Raw genomic sequence first — 23,639 nt, 5'->3', positions numbered from 1 at the left:
ACACTGATTTGTATAGCATAGAAACAAGCCCTTTGACCAGCCACATCTATATTGACCATCGTGCCTGTCCGTGCCTGCATTAATTCCATGTTTCTCTGTGCCTTGCTCATTCAAGAATCTGTCCAGATGCCTCATAAATGTTATTAGTTTTCCAACTTATACCATCTATTCTGGTAGTTCATTCCAGTTACCACTACTCTGAAAACTGTAGCCCTTGAATCCTCTATAAACCTCCTGCCTCGCACCTTAAACAGTCTAGTTCTAGATACTTTAGCATATGAAAATAAAAAAGTTATCTATGATGAAAACATTTGTTTAATCAGTCTTACTATAACTATATAGATAAAATAATGTCTCTTCCATGTCTATTTGGATATCGTTTAGAAAGTCAGCTTGTAGAAAACTATTAACTTTAGCTCCACCTTGTGGTAAAGAATTAATGTGTATTGTGAATATTGAAGAAAAATTACACTAGGATCTAAGACTTTAGCCTTTATTTTCAATTTTAATGGGGAATGAATCTTCAGTGTCATTTTGCTGTTCTTGCATATTTGTGGCAAAGACATTGAAACTGAAGCTACAATTCCCTTTTAAAATGTCTTGATATTTGTGCACATTTCAAATTGTGGATAATGTGCCAAAGTGATACTGGTTGTAGCAGTTGTAGAGAAAGCTACATAGAGCTTTTTAAAAATAAAAAATAAAAATAATCTCGGTGTTTTCCTTCCCTTGGTTTCCTCTTAAAGATGTTGTATTGTTGCTGCAGTGCTTGTATTTCAAAGGCATCCAAACATGCCATTCATGTTTGATTATAGGCCCATGAATGTCAGTTTGATTTTGCTGAGTTTTGCATGTAGTGCTGCATGGAACTGCTGGCATTTCTCAACAGAAGTGCCAGTATGTTTCCAATTTCTTACAGGAATTCTGAACTCAGTGGTAAAGTGCACCTGGGTATTTTCCAAGCATGGAGCAGTAGCTTGCTGAGATGCTGAGGAATCTGCTATTGGGTCTGGCACAGCATTGGACCTTGCGCAGGATCTGATAGGCCATTCGTTTAAATGCAGATTGCAATAAAGATAAAGGAAGGTTATATTAGAATTCTTTGTATTGTACTTAAACATTTTAATTATTTTTAAATACATAATTGTTTAATAACTATGTATTTTTAACAATTTTTCTGAAAATCAGAGGTTTTCAGCCAGTAAAGGTAGGTCTTATGGGGAGTTTGTTCTGGCCTACTTGTCCTTACTGTGTTGTTCAGGTCCTGCCATTGCTTGCCTCTAGTACGGTTGGCCCTCCTTATCCGCGGGGGATTGGTTCCGGGACCCCCCCCCCCCCCCCCCCCCCGCTGATACCAAAAAATGTGGATGCTCAAGTCGCTTATTTAGCCTGACCAGTGCGGTGGTCTTTAGGACCCAGTGGAACCTCGGACCTTATTTAACCTGTCTCAGTGCGGTGGACTTTAGGAGCAGGTGCAGCTCTGAATCCGCAGTGTTTCTGTTCACAAAAATAATCACGATCACAATTGAAAATAAAGTGGAAGTAATAAAGCAATCGGAAAGAGGTGAAACGTCATTGTCGTTGGAAAAGCGTTAAGCTACAGTCGGTCAACAATCGGAATAATTTTAATGCAGCATGTGAAAGGCCCTGCCCCGATGAAAGGTACAATTATTGCTAAGCAATGCAGTGGTTTAATTATTGAAGTACATACGTTTCTTAAGTGTTTTATATGCATAGAAAGGTAAAATATGTACTATATACTAAGACAAATGTTTGACTAACTGACACTAAATAATAATGGATGTACCTGTTCCAACTTCAAATCCGACTTAAAGACAGACTCAGGAACGGAACTTGTTTATAACCTGGGGACTGCCTGTACTCTTAAATTATCTCTAGATTACTTATAGTACCTAATACAATGTAAATGCTATGTAAATAGTTGTTATACTGTATTGTTTAGGGAATAATGACAAGAAAAAAAGTCTGTACATGCTTGAAGAACGAGTGCTGGAAGAGCACTTCCAGGTTTTCCTGATCCGCGGTTGGTTGAATCCGTGCATACGGAACCTGCAGATAAGGAGGGCTGACTGTACTGTACATACCAGTGAGGTCACATTCCAGATCAGCTGAAGGGCAATTTAAGGAAAAGTGGAAGGCAGGAGCACAAGCACTAAGGGATATGGGGATGGCGTTAGAAAATGTTGCTGAGGGAGAAGATTTGCTGTGATCTTGATGAATGGTGGGGCAAACTTGAAAGGACAAATAGCCTGTCCCTGCTTCTGTTTCTTAAGTTCCTAAGACCCACTTGGGAAAATCTGTACCTCAACAAATTCTATGTTTGAAATACTCAGTGCTTCTTGTTAAGTAGATGATTAGGCTTTTTAAACCTCTGGGATTCATAGTTTATGTATTGTGCCACATGCTTCTGTAGTAACTTATAAATCAGACCTTGGGAAATCTCCAAATGATTTCCTTGGCCTAGTATTCTTAAAATCATCAATGCTGCGTAAATACTTAGCTACTCAGGCAGAAAGTCGAACTTAACTTTTCAAGTCAATCTGAAATGTTAACTCTTGTTTTATTTTCCATGTGTGCTGTCTGACCTGCTGCATGTTTCCAGCAAGCTTTTTAAATATTTTTGACTTCTAGCCTCTGCAGTTTTTGAATTTTATTTACTGCAGAATGTTAATATGGTAACATGCACATATATACAATACTACATATAATACAATGGGATAGATAGGGTTTCACTTCCATATAAAATGTATTTCCAGCTGGGGGCATATTGCATAGATATTTCTTTCTTCAGGACTAATAACTTACCCCTTGATGAGAAAAGCACACATGACATTACAAAAATCTTTTTTTGTCTTTTTAACAATAATTTCTTAGACATTTTTCTTCAAAGTTTCCGTTTAATCACTTGTTTTGAGAGTGATGATATGGTACTGATTAGATGCTATATCACCTTTGATTGCAAATGTATGGCAATAAAACTAAGTAGATGAATATGATTATATGTGCATGTTCATTTTGGTATTGAAAGATGAGTGATTTTACTAAAATAATTATTTCTTTTTTAAATGTTTCCGAAATGAGGGAAACATGCCAGAATTCCAAATACTTAATTGACAAGAAAGATATTGATTACCCTTAAAAATGCTAGCAATGAAGAGGGTATGTGAACCAACATCAGCATTCCCTCCGCTGCCCATTTCTCAAGTATTGCGGTCCTAAATGTACTCAGTTTTCTCCAGTAGGTCGGCTATGTTATTTACATGCCTGACACCAGATTAGCAGGCACTATATTTTCATTCAGCATATCAAGAGACTGCCAGGTAAACTGAGGAAATAATTAAATGATATTCTCAAAGCCTCCTGGAAGATACTAACATTTTCATTGATTCCTGGGAATCGCAAGCCAATGACTTCTCAAAATAAAGATGGGACATTTTCCGTGCCATTGACAAATCCTTTCATTAGGAACAGAGAGACACTCATAATAAATGGCAGAGGAAGAGCAACAGCTCCCAAATTACCCCCAGATCATTGCCTTCCCACCTGTAGTACTGAAGTGAAAGCAAGTCATCTTCAAGAGAAACACAAGGAACTGCAGGTTGTAGAATTAGAAGCAGCAAAGAAACTGCTTGAGCAATTTGGTGGGTTGAACAGTCTGATTTAGGGTATCAATCCAAAATATCAGCAGTTCTTCCCCTTCCCCCCGATGCTACTCAGCATCTACTGGCAAGTTTTTGCTCAAATCATCGTCTATTCTGAGGGCTACCTAAGAGGGATAGAAAAGTAGGCAAAGCAAGTTGCAGTCAATGCAGAAAAGCTCCGCCCACCAAATCATTTAATATTGCTTTATTGTGAACAAGGTTTGGTTGTACACAAAACATTGTTGAAGATTCAGAGGCAATTGATAGGTCAGAGACCATTGCCACTTTTGAAGATAACTAATTGAAGCAGAGAACAATGCTAGGGAATGGAGTGAGAGCAAGTCATTGGGATTCAAGATGGATTGCTCTAGTAAGCAGACAGTCAGAAAAAGCAGTGAGCCAAAAGATGCTCTCCTATTTTGTAAGGTATCATTTCTATATTTCTCAGCGGAATCGGCAGTAAGGATGGAAATGAAGGTTTATGGATGACAACTAACATAGCACTTAATGAAAGACTATTGTTTCACGTGCTTTTCTTATTCTTTCTTTGCATAATTATTTATTACAGTAAAATTTTTTGGTGAGCTTGTTTGATCATAGAATGCAACAGCATCCCAAATTCATATACAGTTTGTAACTTAACTAAAATGAGATATGAGCTGTATATAGTTTCTCTTATTTTTTTCATACAGCACTCTTCAAATTAGTAAGTTTATCTTTTTATTTTGTTCAGGATTCCTACTCGATGCCCCTTACATCAATCCAGTGCTGGCACGTTCATTGTGAGGAATGCTGGCTCAGAACATTGGTAAGAAACTCCTTTCATTTTCCCAAGTTTTTCCTTCCCTTTCTGTCATTCTGCCCTTGTGCCTTCAGGGAAGAGTGTTATAATCTGTTCAAACATTGGACTACAGAAGGAAGCAATTAATAAGAAAATGCTCATCTGTTTCGCAGCCAGCATTTTCCAATACACAATTTATTATATAAACACTTTCACGACGTCCTTTAAAATTTGCTTGCTGTGGCGGCTTGTTACTAATGTTACCATTAAACCATACCCTGAAGACAGCAATAAAGTTGGAATGCTGGGCCCTTGCATCTTTAATCAAAGTGAATGCATGTAATCTTGTTACTGCTGTCTTTTTTTTTATGAAACTGGGCAGTGCATGGCAACTGTGTATGTATGTATGTATGTGACTATGTAATGCTCATTGATTATTCTCATTAACCTGGTTCTATTTAAACTAAATCTTCTTTATAATAAGGAAAAGAAAGAAGAATTTTAATGATTGTGCTGCATAGATCATATATAAAACAAATGAAAGCAACCAGTACCACAGCTAGTGCTGTAAAAATTTAGAAAAGGGGTCTTTTCACACAGTTTTAAGGAGTGTTTGAAGTATAAAAAGAACTAATGAACTAAAAGGCATACATTTATTGCTGAGCTTAACACACTAGGGTTGAAGTAAGTTCATTATAACAATTAAGATACTGTTTTAGACTTTGATTAAATGTTCCTTAACATATATAATCATTTTTGAAAGCCTGGTTTTTCTTTATTCATCCTATTCCTACAATATCAGAGACATGGGGTAGGGTGAGGTAGCTGGGCAGTGAGTGATGTTCTTATATTAAATTGCCCCAATCCAATATGCTAGATTTGATTAATGTTACATTGATCAATTTTCATATCTGTTATGTGCCTTCACTTTTCACCATTAGCTAAGAAGCTAGAAGGTTTAGTTTACACTCTGCTTTGTGATTAGTGGTTAACACCTCACTTTAATCTTCTGGTCATTGGGAAATATTGATTGTCGGTATAAGAGTACAATGAATTGATTACTGGGTTTCATGCTAACGTAACGTATGTTCAGTATCAGGTATTGTTCACATTAATTCCAACAATTTTGTCTCCATTGCAGATTGCTTAGTAGCAGAGATACCAATGGTGGAACTGTAGACAGGGGCAATGTGACACTACAACTATTTCGTACAGGGCAATGGTATAGAAGCAGATTGATTTGGTATTGTGTACATATGACAAAAATGAAATATTAATTTCCACTGTTATCTTAGGGAATTTAAATTAGAGTTAGTCTAATCACACCTCAGAGTGAAATGGCAACAGATTTCCACATATAGATTATTGTGCATGGGTGTAATTGTTTTTATTGTATGTTTGTCTTTGTTTTTAAAGAATAATGCTGGATCAAAAACATTTGTACAGCAGTTTTTAGAAAAAAATATCCCAACACATTACACAAAGGTGTAATCATTCAGAAATGGACTTTGAACCAAGAAAAAATTGAGATATCAGAAAAGATGTCCAAACGCGTGGTCAGATTAGGGGGATCTTAACCAGTTGCATAGATAGGTGAAGACTTGCCCACCAATGGTGAGATGAAGAGAGAGAATTTAAGTGGAAGTGCTAAAGGAATAGAGGGTTACATAGGTTTTGGATTAGAATTAAGCAAATGTGAGTGATAAACCTTGAAGGAATTAAAAATCAGGCTGAGGTATAGATTGCAAGCCAGTGGGCAGACAGATACGATGGATGAGTAGACTGGTATGGTGGCTGCTGAGATATGGCACCAGAATATTGAATGAGCAAGAGGCAGAATGATTTGGAAGGACAAAGTAGCTGAACCTGCCTTGAAAGGTTGAAGTTTAGCAAGTAGAGAACCTGACTCTTACAGGAAACCCTCATCACATAAATAGCAAATTCTCATTTTCAAGATTTAATGTATGTTGATTGCTTAAGGGGAACCTCTTTATTATTCTGATATTTTGTGGAAAGTAATAATGTCTGTAAATTATGATAAATTTACTCTTTTGTAGTGAATGCAGCATTCATTTATCTGGTCATGTTAAATAAAACATCAGTTGGTTTATAGCCTCAATCTCGGCCTAGCTGACTAAAAGTTCAATCTTTTTCTGTCCTTTTTTGAGTGTTTATAATCAATCTAACATAGACAAAGGGAATCACATAGTGACATTTGAAACAAGCTAGTTCACAGTGGCAGTACTCTTTATTCAACTTTTAAATCTTGCAAACAATTACTGAGGCATTGAAAACTTTTGTTCTTCCAGGTGTCATGAAGTAGCCAGTTGTTTGGTGTCTCAGTGGTCTTCGTTGTTATGGTGTAATCTTAGGCCCTTTTAAAGCAACCATCATAATAGAGTGTTTAAATAGTGTTTGAGTTGTGTGTGAGATGGAGGATAGCAGGATATACTTAAAAATGGAAAGAATTAGCCCTAGAATGTGTAATCAAATTAATAATGTGTATTTACATAGTAAATCTGTCAAAATTTAATCCATTTTGAAATCTGACCATAATCTGCGATTTCACCACAAACATCAACCATATTTTCATTGTGGATAATTACTTTGAAGCTATTTTGGATAATGATCCTCCTAAACAATTTTAAATTACACTCCTAGAGAGATTGATGGAGAAGGCATCACAAAAAATTCTTATTTTCAATTTCCTTATAAAATGAAGTAATTGAAGTAACTTGAAGTTTGTATTGTAGAATTAAGGCTTTGAACAATATACAAATGCACACAAGGAGCACTTGCAAACAGATCAAGAAACAAGCCAATTCCTCTCAGCATTTTCAGGTTGTTGGTCCTTTGTGACCTCCTCATTGAAAAACCATGTGTAACATTCGTATTGACTTTTATTCAATATCTTAACGCATGACTGAAAACTGAACAACAAACAGTGTCCACCTCATGATGCCATAACAGCAAATGTTAATTTAAGACAATCAAATTCCAATAATTCTAACTGGTTTTCAATTTAAAACAGAATCTACTAGCAGGTCATTTAGCATGTGTAGAAAGAGGCACAGTTTAAAATTACAAGCCCTAGACTCTGTCAGACTTCAGCATTTTCAATTTACCCTGAGGCCACAACATAGAACAGCACTGGAACAGGCCTTTCGGCCCATGATGTCTCAGCCAACTAGGATGTCAGTTTAAAGTGGACAAATCTGGGTAACTTAACAAAAAGGTTGATGTGTGAGATGGCTAATAAATGTATTGAGCTAACTTATGCTGGTATTCCATGGATCACCAGGAGCAGGGAAAATCTGTTAATTTAAGGGATGGGCAGATCCATTGAAGCAATGAAATCTCTGAGGAATTCAGCTGATCAGCAGAGGCTGGTACCTCTGTTGAACTTCTAACCTTTTGGCATAAAGCACAGTTAAGTCCTACAGCAAGCTGGATGATGTATTAGAAGCAGGCCTTGCCACCATATCCCTGATGAATTAAGCATCATTTGGTGTTTAAAAGTTCAAAGTAAATTTATTATCAAAATACATATGTGTCACCATATACAAACCTGAGATTCATTTTCTTCATTTTCTTTTGGGTATTGTTGATATTGTTGTTTCTACACAATAGAATCAATAAAAAACTGCACACAACAAAGACAAACAACTAATGTGCAAAAGTCAACAAACTGTGCAAATACAAATAAAGGAATAAATAAATAGATAAGCAGTAAATATTGAGAACATGAATTGTAGGGAGCTTAAGAGTGAGTCCATAGATTGTGCGGTGAGTGAAGTTATTCCCTCTGGTTGAAGAGCCAGATTCTGCTCGGTTTGACTTCTGCTAATTTTTTAGCTTTCAGACCCTGGAGGATCTGGAAGTTAAACAGAAACTTTTTTTTTTCAAGCACTTTTAAATATGGTTTGAAAGCTCCTCAGGGATGCATTTTAATTTGCTAAGGAATTGACTAACCTGCTAACTAGAAAATTGCTGAGGATATTTAATTTTCAGTATTTTGAATTCTGATTACTATCTGATACTTTGACAAAATAATTAAAAATGTATTTTGGTGGATGAAACCGTTTTTAGTTCTGTTATTAACAGCATATCAGACCATAAAAAATGTGCATTTTCAGCATCCTGTCAGTAAGTTATTCTTAGATTGTGTCTCTCTCTCTCTCTCTCTCCCTCTCCCTCTCCCTCTCCCTCTCCCTCTCCCTCTCTGTTATTCAACTATTGGTGGGTATAGCCAAACAAAACTGTTCCTCCAGGGCCAAAACACAGTACCAACAGCACACCGCATATAGCACCTGTAGTTATGTTAGCAGAAAAACGTAGTCACAAGAAAAATTACAGCCTAACTCCCTGGGTGCTTTGGCTTGTATATTAATGGTGCATGGGATGGTGTCCTGGTCCAGCTTGTTTTCCACTGAACAAATCCTCAACCCAGTACAGATTCCAGTGTGTCCACTGAGATCTCTGCTTCCTCCCACACCGCCTCCAGTGTCTCTTCTCCTGTGACCGCAACAGGCAACACCACCACTTGAGGCCCTGGTCTGCTCAACAACCAAAGCAACGCAGCTCCCGCACTGTCCGTCTTTCCAATGAAAGAGTGAACCTTACTTGCAGAATTCTAAATTGAAATGAATTGACTTTATTTCTTACATCCTTCATATACGTGAGGAGTAAAAATCTTTACGTTATGTCTCTGCCTAAATGTGCAATTATAGTAATTTATAATGAATGGTATGTACAACAGGACGGTCAGTGTAACATAGAAATACAATTGTATCAGCATGAATTAAGCAGTCTGATGGCCTGGTGGAAGAAGCCTGTTGGTCCTGGCTTTTATGCTGCAGTACCATTTCCCGAATGGTAGCAGCTGGAACAGTTTGTGGTTGGGGTGACTTGGGTCTCTAATGATCCTTTGGGCCCTTTTAACACACTTGTCTTCGTAAATGTCTTGAATAGTGGGAAGTTCACACCTACAGATATGCTGGGCTGTCTGGACCACTCTGTCGAATCCTGCAATTGAGGGAAGTACGGTTCCTGTACCAGACAGTGAATGAAGTCCCACCCAACCTCAGTGAAAAAGGCTTGCTTACATTTCCCAACCTCAGTGAAAAAGGCTTGCTTACATTTACCCTATCTGTACCCCTCATAATCTCCTCTCAACCTTTTACATTCTAAGTAATAAAGTCCAAACCTACTCAATCTTTCCTTATAACTCAGGTTCTCCAGACCCGGCAACATCCTTGTAAATTTTCTCTGTACTCTTTCAAAATCTTTTTTACATCTTTACTGTAGGTAGGTGACCAAAACTGTACATAATACTCCAAATTAGGCCTTACAACATCTTATACAACTTCAACATAACATTCTATCTCCTGATACATTGATCTATGAAGGCCAATGTGCCAGAAGCTTTCTTTACAACTCTATCTGCGTATGACACCACTTGCAATGAATTATGGACCTATATTACCAGATCTCTTTGTTCTACTGCACTCCTTATTACCCTGCTGTTCATTGTGTAAGACCTACCCTTGTTGGTGCTACTGAAGTGTAACACATTGCACTTGACTGCATTAAATACTTCCCGCCATCTTTCAGCCCATTTTTCCAACTGGTCCTGATCCCACTGCAAGCTCTGATAGTCTCTGTTCATTACACCCCCAATCCTGGGGTCATCCACACATTTGCTGATTCAGTTAACTACATTATCATCCAGTTTGTTGATATAGGTGACAAACAACACCAACCCTGCAGCACACCACTAGTCACAGGCTTCCAGTCAGAGATGCAACCATCTACTACAACCCTCTGGCTTCTCCCACAAAGCCAATGTCTAATCCAACTTACAACCTCATCTTGAATCCCGAGCAACTGAACTTTCTTGACCAACCTCCCATGTGGAACCTTGTCAAATGCCCTGCTAAAGTCCATGTAGACAACATTAACTGCCTTGCCTTCATTCACTTTCCTGATAACTTCCTTGAAAAACTCTATAAGATTACGTAGTTAGATATGACCTGCCATGCTGACTATCCTTAATCAGTCCATGTCTATCCAACTATTTATATATCTAATCCCTTTAAAATATCATCCGATAACTTTTCCACAATCGATTTCAGCCTCACTGGCCTATAATTTTCTGATTTATGTTTAGAGCTTTTCTTAAATAGCAGAACAACATTGGCTATCCTCCAATCCTCTGGTACCTCTCCTTAATTTATTTCAGCCATCTTTGGTAGCCAAGATGCCAAGCACTGGATTTCCCTCCCTAAACATCTTCAGCTCTTCACATATCTTTCTAATTTTATGGTACTTCTTAAATTTTGACTCTTTGATCAACTTTCAGCCATCTTCCTTGAAACATTGCAGTGCAGGTACATGCCCCTTCACTCGTGGTGTCTATGTTGAACATGATGCTAAATTAAACTAATCTCTTCTGCTTGCACACAATCTATATCCCACCATTTCCTGCATTTTTATGAGATCTGAAAGGTTCTTAAACACGACTATCATATTTGCATATCACCAATTCCCCTGGGAGCACATTCCAGGCACCTACCTCCCTTTGTGTTAAGAAAATAAAAATTTAAAAAAACTTGCCCCTGATATCTTCTGTAAACTTTACCCCTCTCACCTTAAAGATATGTACTCTATTTGACATTTCTAACCTGGGAAAATGACTCTTGACTATCCTAATTATTTATCCCTCTCATAAATTTATAAACTTCTGTCAGGTGTCCCCTCAGTTTTCAGACTCCAGAGAAAACAATCCAAGTTTGTCCAATCACTGCTTATAACTAAAACCCGCTAGTCCAGGCAGCATCCTGATAAACCTCTTCTGCATCCTCTTTACACTTCACATCCTTCCTGTAATGGGGCGACCAGACCTAATGACTCCTTATTTGGATAATTTCAGTTTTTGCTAGCAGGAACTTCCTGGAGCTTTATATGATGTTAAAGGTGCTAGAGAAGCTATTAATATCGTAGCACTATTCTCTCTAGAAATTAAGAACACTAAGCCATATTGAGGATTTATCCAGAGTGGGATTTTATTTTGAAAATTGACATGTATTTCTTAAATTCAGTATTTGGTATTTTAAGAAACAGTTTATTTCTGCACCTGGTATGGTACTGAACTTGTATCTATTAAATAAATGAACCACACTGGTGTATAACAGGTAAATGGCAAATTTGACTTGTTTTTGTATATTGTTAGTTCGTGCTGCAGAGTCAATGTAATTAAATAGAGACAGTGAAAAGCTTATTTAAGTGAAGTTAGATCAGCAGTTTATTGTTTATTGCTGTACTGTTACTTCTTTCCATTTATTACATGTTTATTTTGCATACAAATTTTTACAGTCTATGCAATTGTTCCTTTGACATTTCAGCAGGGCACTCTTTTTAAAAAAAAATGCTTGCTCCAAGTCCAAAATCAGAATGCTATAGCATAATAATCATAATCATCTTTGATGATGGTTGCTGTCTAATCAGGAATTTACAGTTGACAGTGATCTACACAGTTTCTCAGCTGGACTAGGTGCAGATGCTGATGTTGGAATTTTATATCAGAAGGCATTCCATTATTCAGTTTACCTGCTGTGATTTGCAAGTGGCATTCTTTCCTGTAATTCAAAATGTTAAAGGAAAACTGTCAGTTTCAAATATATTCCATTACTGACCTTTTGATAAAATACTTATGACTAAATAAATTCAGACTATAAATCTATCTAGCCTGTTAGTAAAACTTGATTCATGTCTTGTAGAAAGTATATCCAAAAAGAAAGCATGTTTGCTTTACAGAAGTTGTATTTTGTGAACTTGTGATTTATTGGAAAATGAATAGCCATGTTTTCCCCAGTGAGCCCTTCTGTACTGCTTATAGGAAGTCCAGTGAGTGGCTAATCTGCTTCCCTGCAATAACTCGTTTAACATTGCTGTGTACAGAGTAACACGACAGTAATAATTTAAATTACAGATGGCAGAATTGAAGCCACACAGCTTGAAGCTATAGTCTTCTGGCTCTACTCTTTCTCTTTACTCTGAAATAGACACCTAAAGTTTCATAGCATTTGAAATGAATTGGTATATTTATCTCTTCAAAATATTTTTGAAGATGCGTAGTCATTTTTCTCAGGATACTTTGACCAACAGTATATTTTTCTCCTTGATTTATCTCGTCGTACCATGCTTTGGGGATTTCTAGGTCTCTATTTATAGGCTCCTATAAATCCAAATCTTAATCTAAGTGATCTGAGATATGCAACAGAACACTTGCGCTTTTCGGGGAAAGTGGGTTAACTCACTACACAAGCACACAAGGATTTAAAGCTATCTTACTTATTCCCAATTTCTGTTTCTTTGCCTGCTACTTGTGTAGCTGATGTCTGACTAAAATGTACCACTGCCTTCCTGCAAGATGATATTGGAGGCCTGTCACCTCAGATGTTCAATTGAAGAGAATAGTTTAGGAAGTCTGCGCAGGAGATGCCAGGAAGCTATGCTTCATTGACCTTGTGGTTTTAATGTCAAACTTCTGTGGCAAATGTTTGCACAGTTCATAAAAATTTATATTGACACACAAAGAAAACTGCCCATCTGTTAATCAGAACAGTATAACTAACACTGCTCTTACTATCAAGGCTGTTGAGAGCAAACAGGACTAACAAGCTCGGTTGTCAAGTGAACTCAACCCTTTTAGGTTATTTTACTGATTACTCTGTTAATATTGAGCTTTGGCATTGCAGTTAGTGGCTATTGTTCTTGCATTATCTCCTTCTGGCACTTTAGCTTCTGATAGTAGTTAGAGGTAACCACTCATTCTAATGTCTGTTCACACCTTTTTGCTGTCACTTTCTTTGATAGATGAGCTAATGGTAGTAGATCATTTACTTGCTTTCTCAGACTCACTTGTCATTGTTATGAGAAGGAGCAAGGGCTGTGTGGGTCATTGAATTCCTCTTGACTACAATAATTAACTTGGTGTAGAATATTTTTGAGCTCTGTATATTAACCCATAGGAATCTGTCAAGAGGACTGCATGAGTTTGCACAAAAGCTGCAAATGATGGTTTCTTCCCAGTTTGCATTTGCTTTTGAAGATGCACTATAAGCCTTCCCTGGCTCTGAATTGCAGGGGTAGGCTCTAACACAGATAAGATGGACTCAAGACATAGGAAGTGGTAAGGAAAAGAAGAGAGTAGAACACAAACCAGCAAATCAAGCCTTGAAAACATGGAGCTTGCTTAATCATTTGCACAGGGTCTATTGAAGTAAGATAAATATCTCAAATTTTACATTTAGATTTTTAAAACAAAACTCAAAAATCAAAACAGAAGGTGAGAAATCCCTGCAGTTCTAGTGATGTGATCCTGACCTAAGGGAAGACGACCCAGAATTTTGCAGTTACTCTGTTGAGTGGTACAAGAGGCCGGGGGTGGGGGTGGGGAGAGAGGAAAATCTTGAAACGGTAATGGAATGGGCAGATATGAGCCAAATCCAGTTATATGTAGATAAACTGAAGAAAAAACATTTGGCATAGGAAGTGGCAAAAGAAATTGTAAAGGAGTGGATTCCGGTATTTAAAGATGATTCAGAAACACCAAGGAAATAGAAGCTGGATTCTATTCATATGATTCCTCAAATCTATTCCACCATTCAATAAGATAATGTCCATTTTCTTGCCTAATCCACATATCTACTGAACTTCCTGGGGGGTGTTCAAATATCTTTTATCAATCTCAGCTTTCAGTATACTCAATTATCAATCTCTTAAGATGAGACAACAGCTTTTCACCAACCATTTTACCAATCCCTGTCATCTGTGCCTCTGTGAGATTATCAATCATTCATTTAAACTCCAATGCAAATGAGCCTGTCTTTAATCATTAAACAACTCTTTCATCATGAGAATGAAATTAACATGTATATAATTTCTTAGATAAAAAAATGCACTATTTTTACTAAAACTCAAAAACTTGAAGTTTAATCTTAAATGTGGCCTTAAGTATATAAAGGCCAAGCATTCAAAGGGCACACCCCAGTTAACAGCACACTGATGACGACTCCTTGCACGATGATGAAACGTTTGCAAGTAAATTGCCAAGATCGGAGAACCACTCAGTCCAACCATTTGTATATCTCTTTTTGCATCTTCTGTAGGTGATTTTCCAACCTGATTTTATACGAAGGGTGATTGATAAGTTTGTGGCCTAAGGTAGAAGGCGTCAATTTTAGAAAACTTAGCAAGGAGATGTTATTAACTTCAAACTTTCTGCAAAATTACTCAAAGAGTTGACCTGCATGTGCATGTAACGAGAGCTGTATAACTCATCTCCTTCTACCTTAGGTCACAAACTTATCAATCACCCATCTGTGGACACTTTCTGGAGGTCCAAGATCCGTATGCTCCATGACCGCTGGACTAAGTGTGTAACTATAGTTGGGGACTATGTTGAAAAATAAATGTACTAGCCTTCTACCTTAGGCCACAAACTTATCAATCATCCCTTGTAAGATCAATGCACATAAGTCACAATTTCCCATGTTACCTATCGTGAATAGAAGTTCTAAATAGCAAATATCCTTGAAATAATACTTGTAGCCATCTTTGAGTAGCAGTCATCCTGCCTAAGATGATGCATTTATTCTGTCCTTTCAGGTAGTCTTTCATGCTGGTTAATGTCTAAACTCCATACCTTCCCAACCACGTAAACTCATTTAGTATATATAAAGCACTTGTTTGGCACCCTGCTCAGATTCATTTTGATGTACTAAACAGTGCCTTGAAAAAGTATTTAGCTCCCACAACCATATTCACATTTTACTGTCCCATTTTCTAATTTTAAAATATATTAAAGTGTGATTATTTTGAGCTAATCTACAAAACATTGTGCATCATATCAAATCAAAAGGAAGATTCCTAAGCTTGTCAACAATTTTCTAAGAATTTAAAGCCAAAATTGTAAGGCTGAAGAAGTATTAATTCACTTTGTAGTTACTACACTAATTTTTCTCAGGTACAATATTGTATATTACCTTACCAACTCAACCAATTTGTTGAATTAGAAAATAGGAGGATCACCTGAATAAATACCCCCTCTCTCTATAAGGTCCAATAGTATGGTGGATTTTGAACAGATCGAACCAAAATGAAGACAAAAGAACATTCAAGGCAAGTCAGGGAAATGGTAATAAAAAAGGACAATTCTGGAGAAGTGTACAAGACTATCTCAAAGGCACTGCGCGTTACTTGGAGCTCAGTGCAGTCCATCATGAAAAAGTGGAAAAAATATGAAACCACAGCCACTCTAACCCATGCTGTGTTAAGCGTCGAGCTAGCAACTTGGTTTCGTAAAACACGCAAATGCTAAAGAAGCAGGAAGGTAGCCACCTGATGCACCTGAAGGCATGGGGAAGAACTACGAACACAGCCACGCTGCCTAGGTCAGGCCACCCCTCTGAACTTAGTTGCTGGAGAAGAGTGGCATTTGTAAGGGAGGCTACTGTGACAGCAGCAGTCACTCTGAGTGAGCAGCAGATGTCAATGGCTGCAACTGGAGATGAAATTCAAGACTTCAGAATCTCTTAAGGCCTTGCACAAATAGGCTATTTATGAAAGAATGGCAAGGAACAAGACCTGGCTAAAAAAAAAAGAAGCATATCCTTGCCTGTAAAGACTTTGCCAAGTTTCTCTTAGAAGAGATTGTAAAGATGTGGAAGAAGGTTTTGTGGTTGGATTAGACTTTTTAGCCTCAACACCACGTGGTACGTGTGACATAAATCTAAGACCGCGCAACCACCAGGTAACACCATCCCTATGGTGGAGGTAGCATCATGCTATAGGGAGGCTTTTCAGCATCAGGGACTGGAAATCTGGTTGATTCCCATCATCAGATGAATGCTGCTAAATAGAGAGAGATCCTGGTTAAAAAACCTGCTAGCCTCTGTCAGTAAGTTTAAACTGAGGAGGAAGTTCGTTTTTCAGCAGGACAATGACTCAAAGCACACTGCCAGAGCAACCATGGAGTGGCTTCAAATGAAGAAAATTGATGTCCTTGAATGGCCCAGTGAGAGTCCTGACTTTAATCTGATCGAACATCTCTAGCAAGACCTCAAAATTGCTGTCCACTGTCACTGCCCAACTAACCTGGCACAGCTTGAGCAGTTTTGCAAAGAGGAATGGGGAAATCTTGCTCCATCGCATTGTGCAAAGCTAATAGATACATCCAAAAAGACTACAATAGTAGCTTTAAGAGGTTGTTCAACTAATTACTGAGCAAAGGGGATGAATAGTTTTGAACTGCTGACATTTCAGTTTTTGAATTTTTAGTTTTTTTGCTTTACAATTTTCAGGTTTTTTTGCCTCTACTGTGTGTGTGTGGAGGGAGTGGAGCATGTAATTCACAAATAAAAGTTTTCAGTGAAATGAATCAAAATCCCTGGTTGTAATACTCATTTATGTGAACCAAAAGTTGGAGGCTGAATTCTTTTACAAGGCACTGTATGCTCAAGTTCTCTCTTGTCTGCCCCATAATTAGATCCTTACTGCAGAGAGAAAAAAAATTCACAGTTAAGTTTCTGGGATGGAAGCCTAAATTATATGAATAGACTGGATAGGCTAGAGTTTTTCCCCCTTGAAGCATAAGAGGCTGATGGGTGATTTTTTAAAGACGTTATAAAATCATGAGGGGTGTAGATAAAGTGAAGGGTCACAGTCCTTTTCCCAGGGTAGGGGATTCTAAAACCAGATGGCATAGATTTTAGTCTGAGAGAGGAAAGATTTAAAGGAGGTGTGAGGTGCATCTTTTTCACACAGAGGGTTGTGGGTATATGAAATGAGGTACCAGAGGAAATAGTGACGGGTGCAGTTAGCACATTAAAAAAACCCATTTGGACTGGTACATGGATAGGAAACACCTTCTGATGGTGTTAATGGTCAAACTATTTGTAGAAATTATTTGTATAGATTTTCTTGGAATATGAAAGATCATACAGCTTTGCCTTAAATCCAGTAGTCTCTAAGAAAACAATTCTAATGAAAAGTACTATACAGCTCTCCCCCCCACTTTGTGTATTTAATGTGGTTTGGTAGCAAGGTTTATTGTAACAGATCTCTTTTTGTTCTGTCAACTCCAGTGATAGCAATGGCTGGGAGGGAACATATGTACTTTGAACTAATTTAATTGAAAGCAGTGAAGGATGACAGTTTAGGCTGTGAACCGGCATGTAAACCAAAGCATATCCTGAAATAATTTGTTTCTTTTTCAAATTATTATGATATGAAAATGTATACTGACAATTATTTGCAGAAAAGAACTAAAAATGCCTCTTGCTTGAAGAAGTGATAATGTGCAGAAGAATGATCGGAAGGAGAAATGAAAACATCCAGTTTTGTTCTTTCCTAATATGGAGACAATTTGAAATTATGGCATTTTTCCAACATTCCAGGAATTAAAATATACAAATAATAAAACAAATGTAAAAACTCAGTGGTGATGTCTAAGGATTAAATAGCCAATAACCATATTCCAAATCAATGTCAGTGAAGGAGGAGAAATAAGAAATTATTAATAGTTGATATTCAATGTTTAATTCTAAATACTTCTTTTATTGCAGGGTGCCAAAAAGCTGTGTCCACAGTGCAACACAATCACATCCCCTGGAGATCTCAGGCGCGTGTATTTGTGAAGAAGTAGGATATGGAAGAGAGGCCACAGTTATCCTGAGGTCTAGTTAGACACAATGCCTCGCAGCAGGAAGAGGACCATGGACATTTGTGGGGTAGCACCAAAAAAAGTGTACAAATATTCCATTTTTGTTTTTCTCTTAAATGTTTGGAAGAAGAGAGGCAACCCATCCAGGTGGAAAACTTGGTAATCCTGTTAGTTGTACCTTTAAAAAAAAAAGGATCCCCAATACCCATCCGAGTTTTATCAGATGATTGATGCTCTGAACTTATACACAAGCTCCTCCCTAATTCTGGTTCTGGAAGCTACGTCTGCTAGAAGACATTCTGGGCTGTACATTGTGAATGGACCTGTACTGTGTTCTATTGTGGTGTTATAGTGACAAAAAAAAGATGAAGCACATGTAATATAAATTATGTATGTTTACACCATTGATTGTGTATAAATGGAATAGACTTATGAACAGTGCATACTAATAAGTCCTTAATCATTTTGAGAGAAAAAAAGAGAAGCGATACGCATTAAACCTTCAGTAATTTTTACCCGACTGCCTAAGATTGAAGTATCTGGAGCTGTTGGTTAAAAATGAATCTGGTATAATGAATAATTTGTGGTGTATATTTCTCATTCAGAGTAAAGGAACAGCTTTGGTAATGGCTGTAATAATACCCATAACTTAAATGCTAAATGATGTAGACAAGTTGGCTTGTCTTAGTTGTAACAAATGGGCTGCTTGTACTAGAAGCCTGACCCATTTTAAATATCAGGCAGCCGCAGCAGCAGTCCACAGAGGGAAAAATAGGCTGAGCCCCATGTAGCGGCCACAGTCCACTCCCTGAACTGTAAGCTGTGTTTGTTCTTGTGGACCAGCGTTGTGCTGTGTGTCTCAGTTGTACCAGAATATGTAACCAGTTATAATGTTTGTTCTTCATGTGAAAATTCCTGGAGTATACTCGAGGATTTGAAGGTAGATTTTGAAAGGGATGCAGAGCTTTTGTGATTCATAGTTGCCTGCAACAATTTGGCATCGCTGCCCCTCTCAAACATGGTAACTGAATTGGCTTCATCCACTGTTTCTGAAAATCTTTCCAGTGTTACCAGTTGTTAAAGTTTGTACAGCCCATCATTATACGTCTCCCAGTTTTAGTGTTGTGTCTTGTTAATAAGGTGGTTAGACTTTGGTTCCTGATTCTCTTCTGTATCACATTTATGCTACATTCTGGGACGATCACAAAGACGTGCAGCTTGTAATTTCATATAAAATGCTTGGCTCCCAAGGAACCAATCATAAAACAAGTGGAGCCATTAAAATCCACTCAATTCTTTACAAAAACACTTGTGGGCTATGACAACCCACAGGTCTAAAAAGAAACAAAAATATTACTGATTTATTGTAGAAACTGACCTTTGGTGTAAAAGGAATCTCCTGGCCAGAGGGCTATATGATACAATTTAAATGTAACAACTGTTTTGACGTTGGTTGGACATAGTTGCAATTCCTTACAATTTTAGTTCCTTTTTTTTCTCTTTAATGACCAGTTGCTGTTTTGATGTTTCCAGACATCCCATAAACGCTGGACTTTTTTTTAAAACAACGATTGCCACAGTTCATGTAATATGGCTTTAATGAACAAAGCTTGAAATATCCATTAACACACTGGCATTTGCTAATAAAATATTCAGAGTCCTTGCAAAATAAATTGTGGTTGTCTGTGCCAGTACAGAAGCAAATTATTTAATTATAAGGTATTTTCTGGTTTGCACTCTATGTGTTGTTTATTCTGAGGAATTAAAAATCATGGGGTCTATTTTAAACAATTACATACAAGCAGGTATTAGACTATTGTTTGCTTAAAAATACTAACAAGTGTCAAATCTGGACATTCCATGGCACATAATTGTAAATAACCATTTAAATTTGGGTGATATTTTGATCAATCAAACAAGATAAAATTTTCTTTGATTGTTAAATGCTGAGAGTATGAAGTTAAATAACAGCAGTAGTGTTGAGCTAGAAACTCCATATGAAACTGCTGTTAAAACTGATAGCAATGTGCAACCTACCAGACAACCCACCTGATCTTCATTGATGGCGTTATCAAGGTTTGTGAATGCAAATACTGAAGAAGAAAGAAGTGCAATCTTCGCAATGGGTTTGTGATGCCATTTATTTTGTGAAACACATAGATTATGCTTGGTTTTATTCATTGTCATTGTTTCTCCTTACTATAGCCCAAAATAGTGAGCTTTATTGGGGGGAAGCAGCAAATGGGTTATTCATGTAGTTTAAAAATAATAGAAGTAGCATTCTGGGAATGGCAGTGATGACTTGGAAAGTAGAACAATTCATAACTATCCATGAATGAGCTAAATTAACAACAATAAATTGGCAGTATCGTCAAGTAATTTTCATTTAGGTTTGTTGACAAGTGTTTGGGCCTTTAGGCTCATTACATTTGCTGTTTTTGCTAAATGGAAATGTTGCCTCATAAGTTTCTTTCATTCCATTTCATAAGGTACTACAAGTGAAGATATTCATGAGGCAAAATAATTAACAATAAGAATTGCTGCTTTTCATGTTCTCCATTGAGTTCCTTGCATGTAAAACCTTGTCCTCTTATTATTTCCATAATCTGTAATGCACAGATTTATGTGAATGATTCACTAATGAGAATTATGGCCAGATGTTTGAATACTCTTTCCAGTGATACTTGAGGATTGGGAGTCTGCCCACAGATTTTTTATTTTCTTTTACCTTTCTGCACTGCACTATTCCTTTGAAACTATTGATCGGGAGCTATGTGAAAGTAACATTGCAACTAGTCCTGAGATTTTTTCCTCCACCCCTGCAGTGAAGAAACTTGCACTATTTTTCAGTCCCTGTTCTAGCCAGAGCCAGTGTGAAAGCAAGAACTTACCAAGTTACTAAAGTCATCCTTATCATCCAGTTTTCTTTTAATCCCTGTTTTAGACAAACAAAGCAGAAGTCTTGCTTTGCTGTTTTTTCAAATTTGTTGAGGATGGAATACAAGTTGACAGGATGAAAATGGTTATATAATTTTCTGTATGTAACTTTCTGGTTTCAAAATACGTGTTGTGAACATCCACAAGTTAATTTAATCATCTGATGTTTGTTGCATATAAGTTGGTTATTGTACTCAATACTTACAGACTATGCTTATTTTGTTTACCACCTTAATTGAACTTCTCAGTGTTAGTAAGGGGCTGAAAGTTGGATAAAGTTGAAAGGAGCTGACATACTAAGAAAAGATATATTAGTTGGAGCTTTTCTTCCTTGTTTTGTTTTCTTTATTGAAACTCTTCTCTGCAAGTGTTTCTTTCCATCTTTTATGATGGTGCATCTGTTTATAGTGTCACTGCTAACAAAATCGCACTAAGCCTTCTGCTATTTAAGGTAGAATTGTCTTTTACAATTTAAGACTTATGTATAACATCCAATTCAGGCTGCAGATCTAATGGCACTGCTGAATTCCATTGTGTTTCAAAAATCTTTTCCAGCCAGGTGTGTTAACGATGCTTGTCGAATCTGTCAAAATGCTTCCCTGCAATCAGCATTCAGAAGACTTGTTTCAAATGATCATGAAGAAGGATTTAACTGTATTAATTCCACATTAGCACCATATTTCTGAAGAACTACATAACTTCCCAATCCATTCAGTACCAGACCTGTAAACAATCAGGTGAAGTGAGTGATTTTAAGAGGCAAACGTCCCTTGGAGATGCAGTGGCAAACCTGATATGGAGTTACTTGTCAAGATACTGATTAAGTTAATCTGCACTTGCAGCTATTTCCTCTCTTCTCTTTAACAACCCCCATCCCCAAAAAAAGTGGGCACATTGAAATAAATTCAATCCCACTTTTGTGTCAACTGCTGAATAGCATAACTGAATCAAAATGCCAGGTTATATAGATGCCGAATAAAACAGTTCCCACACTGCCTCTCATAGTTTTCTATCTTCAGGATGTACATGACATTTAATAAAGGTACATTCATGTGGGGCTATATTTCATAACAAACATCTTCTGCAGTTCTTCTTACAGTGAAATGAACTGGTGACGTTGGTGTGTGAAGACAATAATTATTTTCTGTAAAGTTAATTTGATAATTATGTCCAGAGTAATGGCAAAAGAACTTTAATCAGAATATGGCATGGTATGTTGAGTTTAGATTGAGATGAGATGGTTCTACCACAAGAGTAATATTCTCCACCAAGATGTAATCTCTACTCCTCTGTCCCATTTTGCTTTGGATCCACAGGCAACATCCCATGACAGAAGTCAAGTATCCATTAACTATAATTTGGTTTGCTAACACAATTGTTCCTCCATTTGGAAAATATGTATTTTTTTCCTATCTTGTCGCATCGCCCTGAAGCAAATACTATGGGGAGGTTTAGGGTGGAAGCTGGGATTGCTGAACTAATTATGTGCTCAGGTTGGGGTTTCATACATTTTCCTAATGACATACAAGGTCTTTTAGTCCTTTGGATCTATGCCAGTTTTTGGAGCAATTCCATCACTCCCACTCCCCTACTTTCCTGCAGCCCAGATTGCCTCTCCATATTAATGCATTGATTTTACAGTGCACCAACAATAATATCTTTACTTTGATTCCTGTTTAACATTGAAATTCTGCTTGAGCCCTAATTAAGTGCTGGAACCTTAGCGAGAGGTGACTTCATGAAGCTCAGGATATAACAGCATGTGCGAGGATTCTGAAGATCTAACAATAGAAGTGAACTGTGGAATGAGCAAAATAAGGCCAAAGATGTAACAAGTTAGAACTGCATTTTTATGAGTGCTTCCTTCCTTCCCGCCTCCCCCACTGAACATTTAAACAGCAGGACTGCATTGTGGGTAGAAAAGGATACTGTAAGGTTGAGTGATTTAACCACCTTCTGTCTGGTTTGCAAATGTAAAATTGATGCATTCTGTGCTTGACATTGGCATAGACCAAAAGCCTTTTATTGTAGAATTTGCGCTTTGTGTCTCCGTGTGAAGCCTGTACCTTAAAGTATTGGATTTCTGAGTCTTGCTGTTGAAATACTTGTAAAGAAAATAATAAATTTTTTGTAACTCACCATATATAAAGGAGTAATGAGAGATTCTTTGTATGGTTGAAGACCCAGTGCAAAACGTTTTTGTTTTACTGGCAGCAGAAACAAGTAAATTTGGAGTTAATTCTCATTTATAGGTAATGTACACTTCTGTTTATGTGTCATAGCGAAATGTCAGTGCACTTCACGACGGTATATAGACAAAATCGACACTGAATTAGAAACAGTCATTTCAAGGAAGGCAACCAATAGTGTAGTTGTAAAAACAAGTTTCAAAAAGTACTTTAATGCTGGATAGGGGCATGCAAAAGGGTTTAGGGAGGAATCTCCACAGCATAGTCCTTTATACATTGTAGAGGAAAGCAGGGTATGAAATGGCAAAATTTGAAATCAGAAATGAGTATTTTAACATTTGTGG

General features: G+C 37.2%; 1 protein-coding gene across 5 annotated transcripts in view; it reads left to right on the top strand.

Moving 5' to 3' along the window:
- Nucleotides 1-23,255, top strand: part of rnf220a (ring finger protein 220a) — a 453,324-nt gene extending 430,069 nt beyond the window's left edge. For all 5 annotated transcript variants that reach the window (XM_073062918.1, XM_073062919.1, XM_073062916.1 and 2 more), the window contains 2 exons: nt 4,396-4,470; nt 18,072-23,255. In XM_073062918.1, coding sequence (XP_072919019.1) covers nt 4,396-4,470; nt 18,072-18,143 — 147 coding nt within the window. In that variant the 3' untranslated portion in view covers nt 18,144-23,255. The remainder of the gene's footprint in view (nt 1-4,395; nt 4,471-18,071) is intronic.
- The last annotated feature ends 384 nt before the right edge of the window (nt 23,256-23,639 follow it).

Source organism: Hemitrygon akajei, chromosome 12 (genome assembly GCF_048418815.1).
Source record: "Hemitrygon akajei chromosome 12, sHemAka1.3, whole genome shotgun sequence".
NCBI lineage: Eukaryota > Metazoa > Chordata > Chondrichthyes > Myliobatiformes > Dasyatidae > Hemitrygon > Hemitrygon akajei.
The sequence above is the reverse complement of the archived record's forward strand: the minus strand, read 5'-3'. Positions and strand labels throughout refer to the sequence as shown.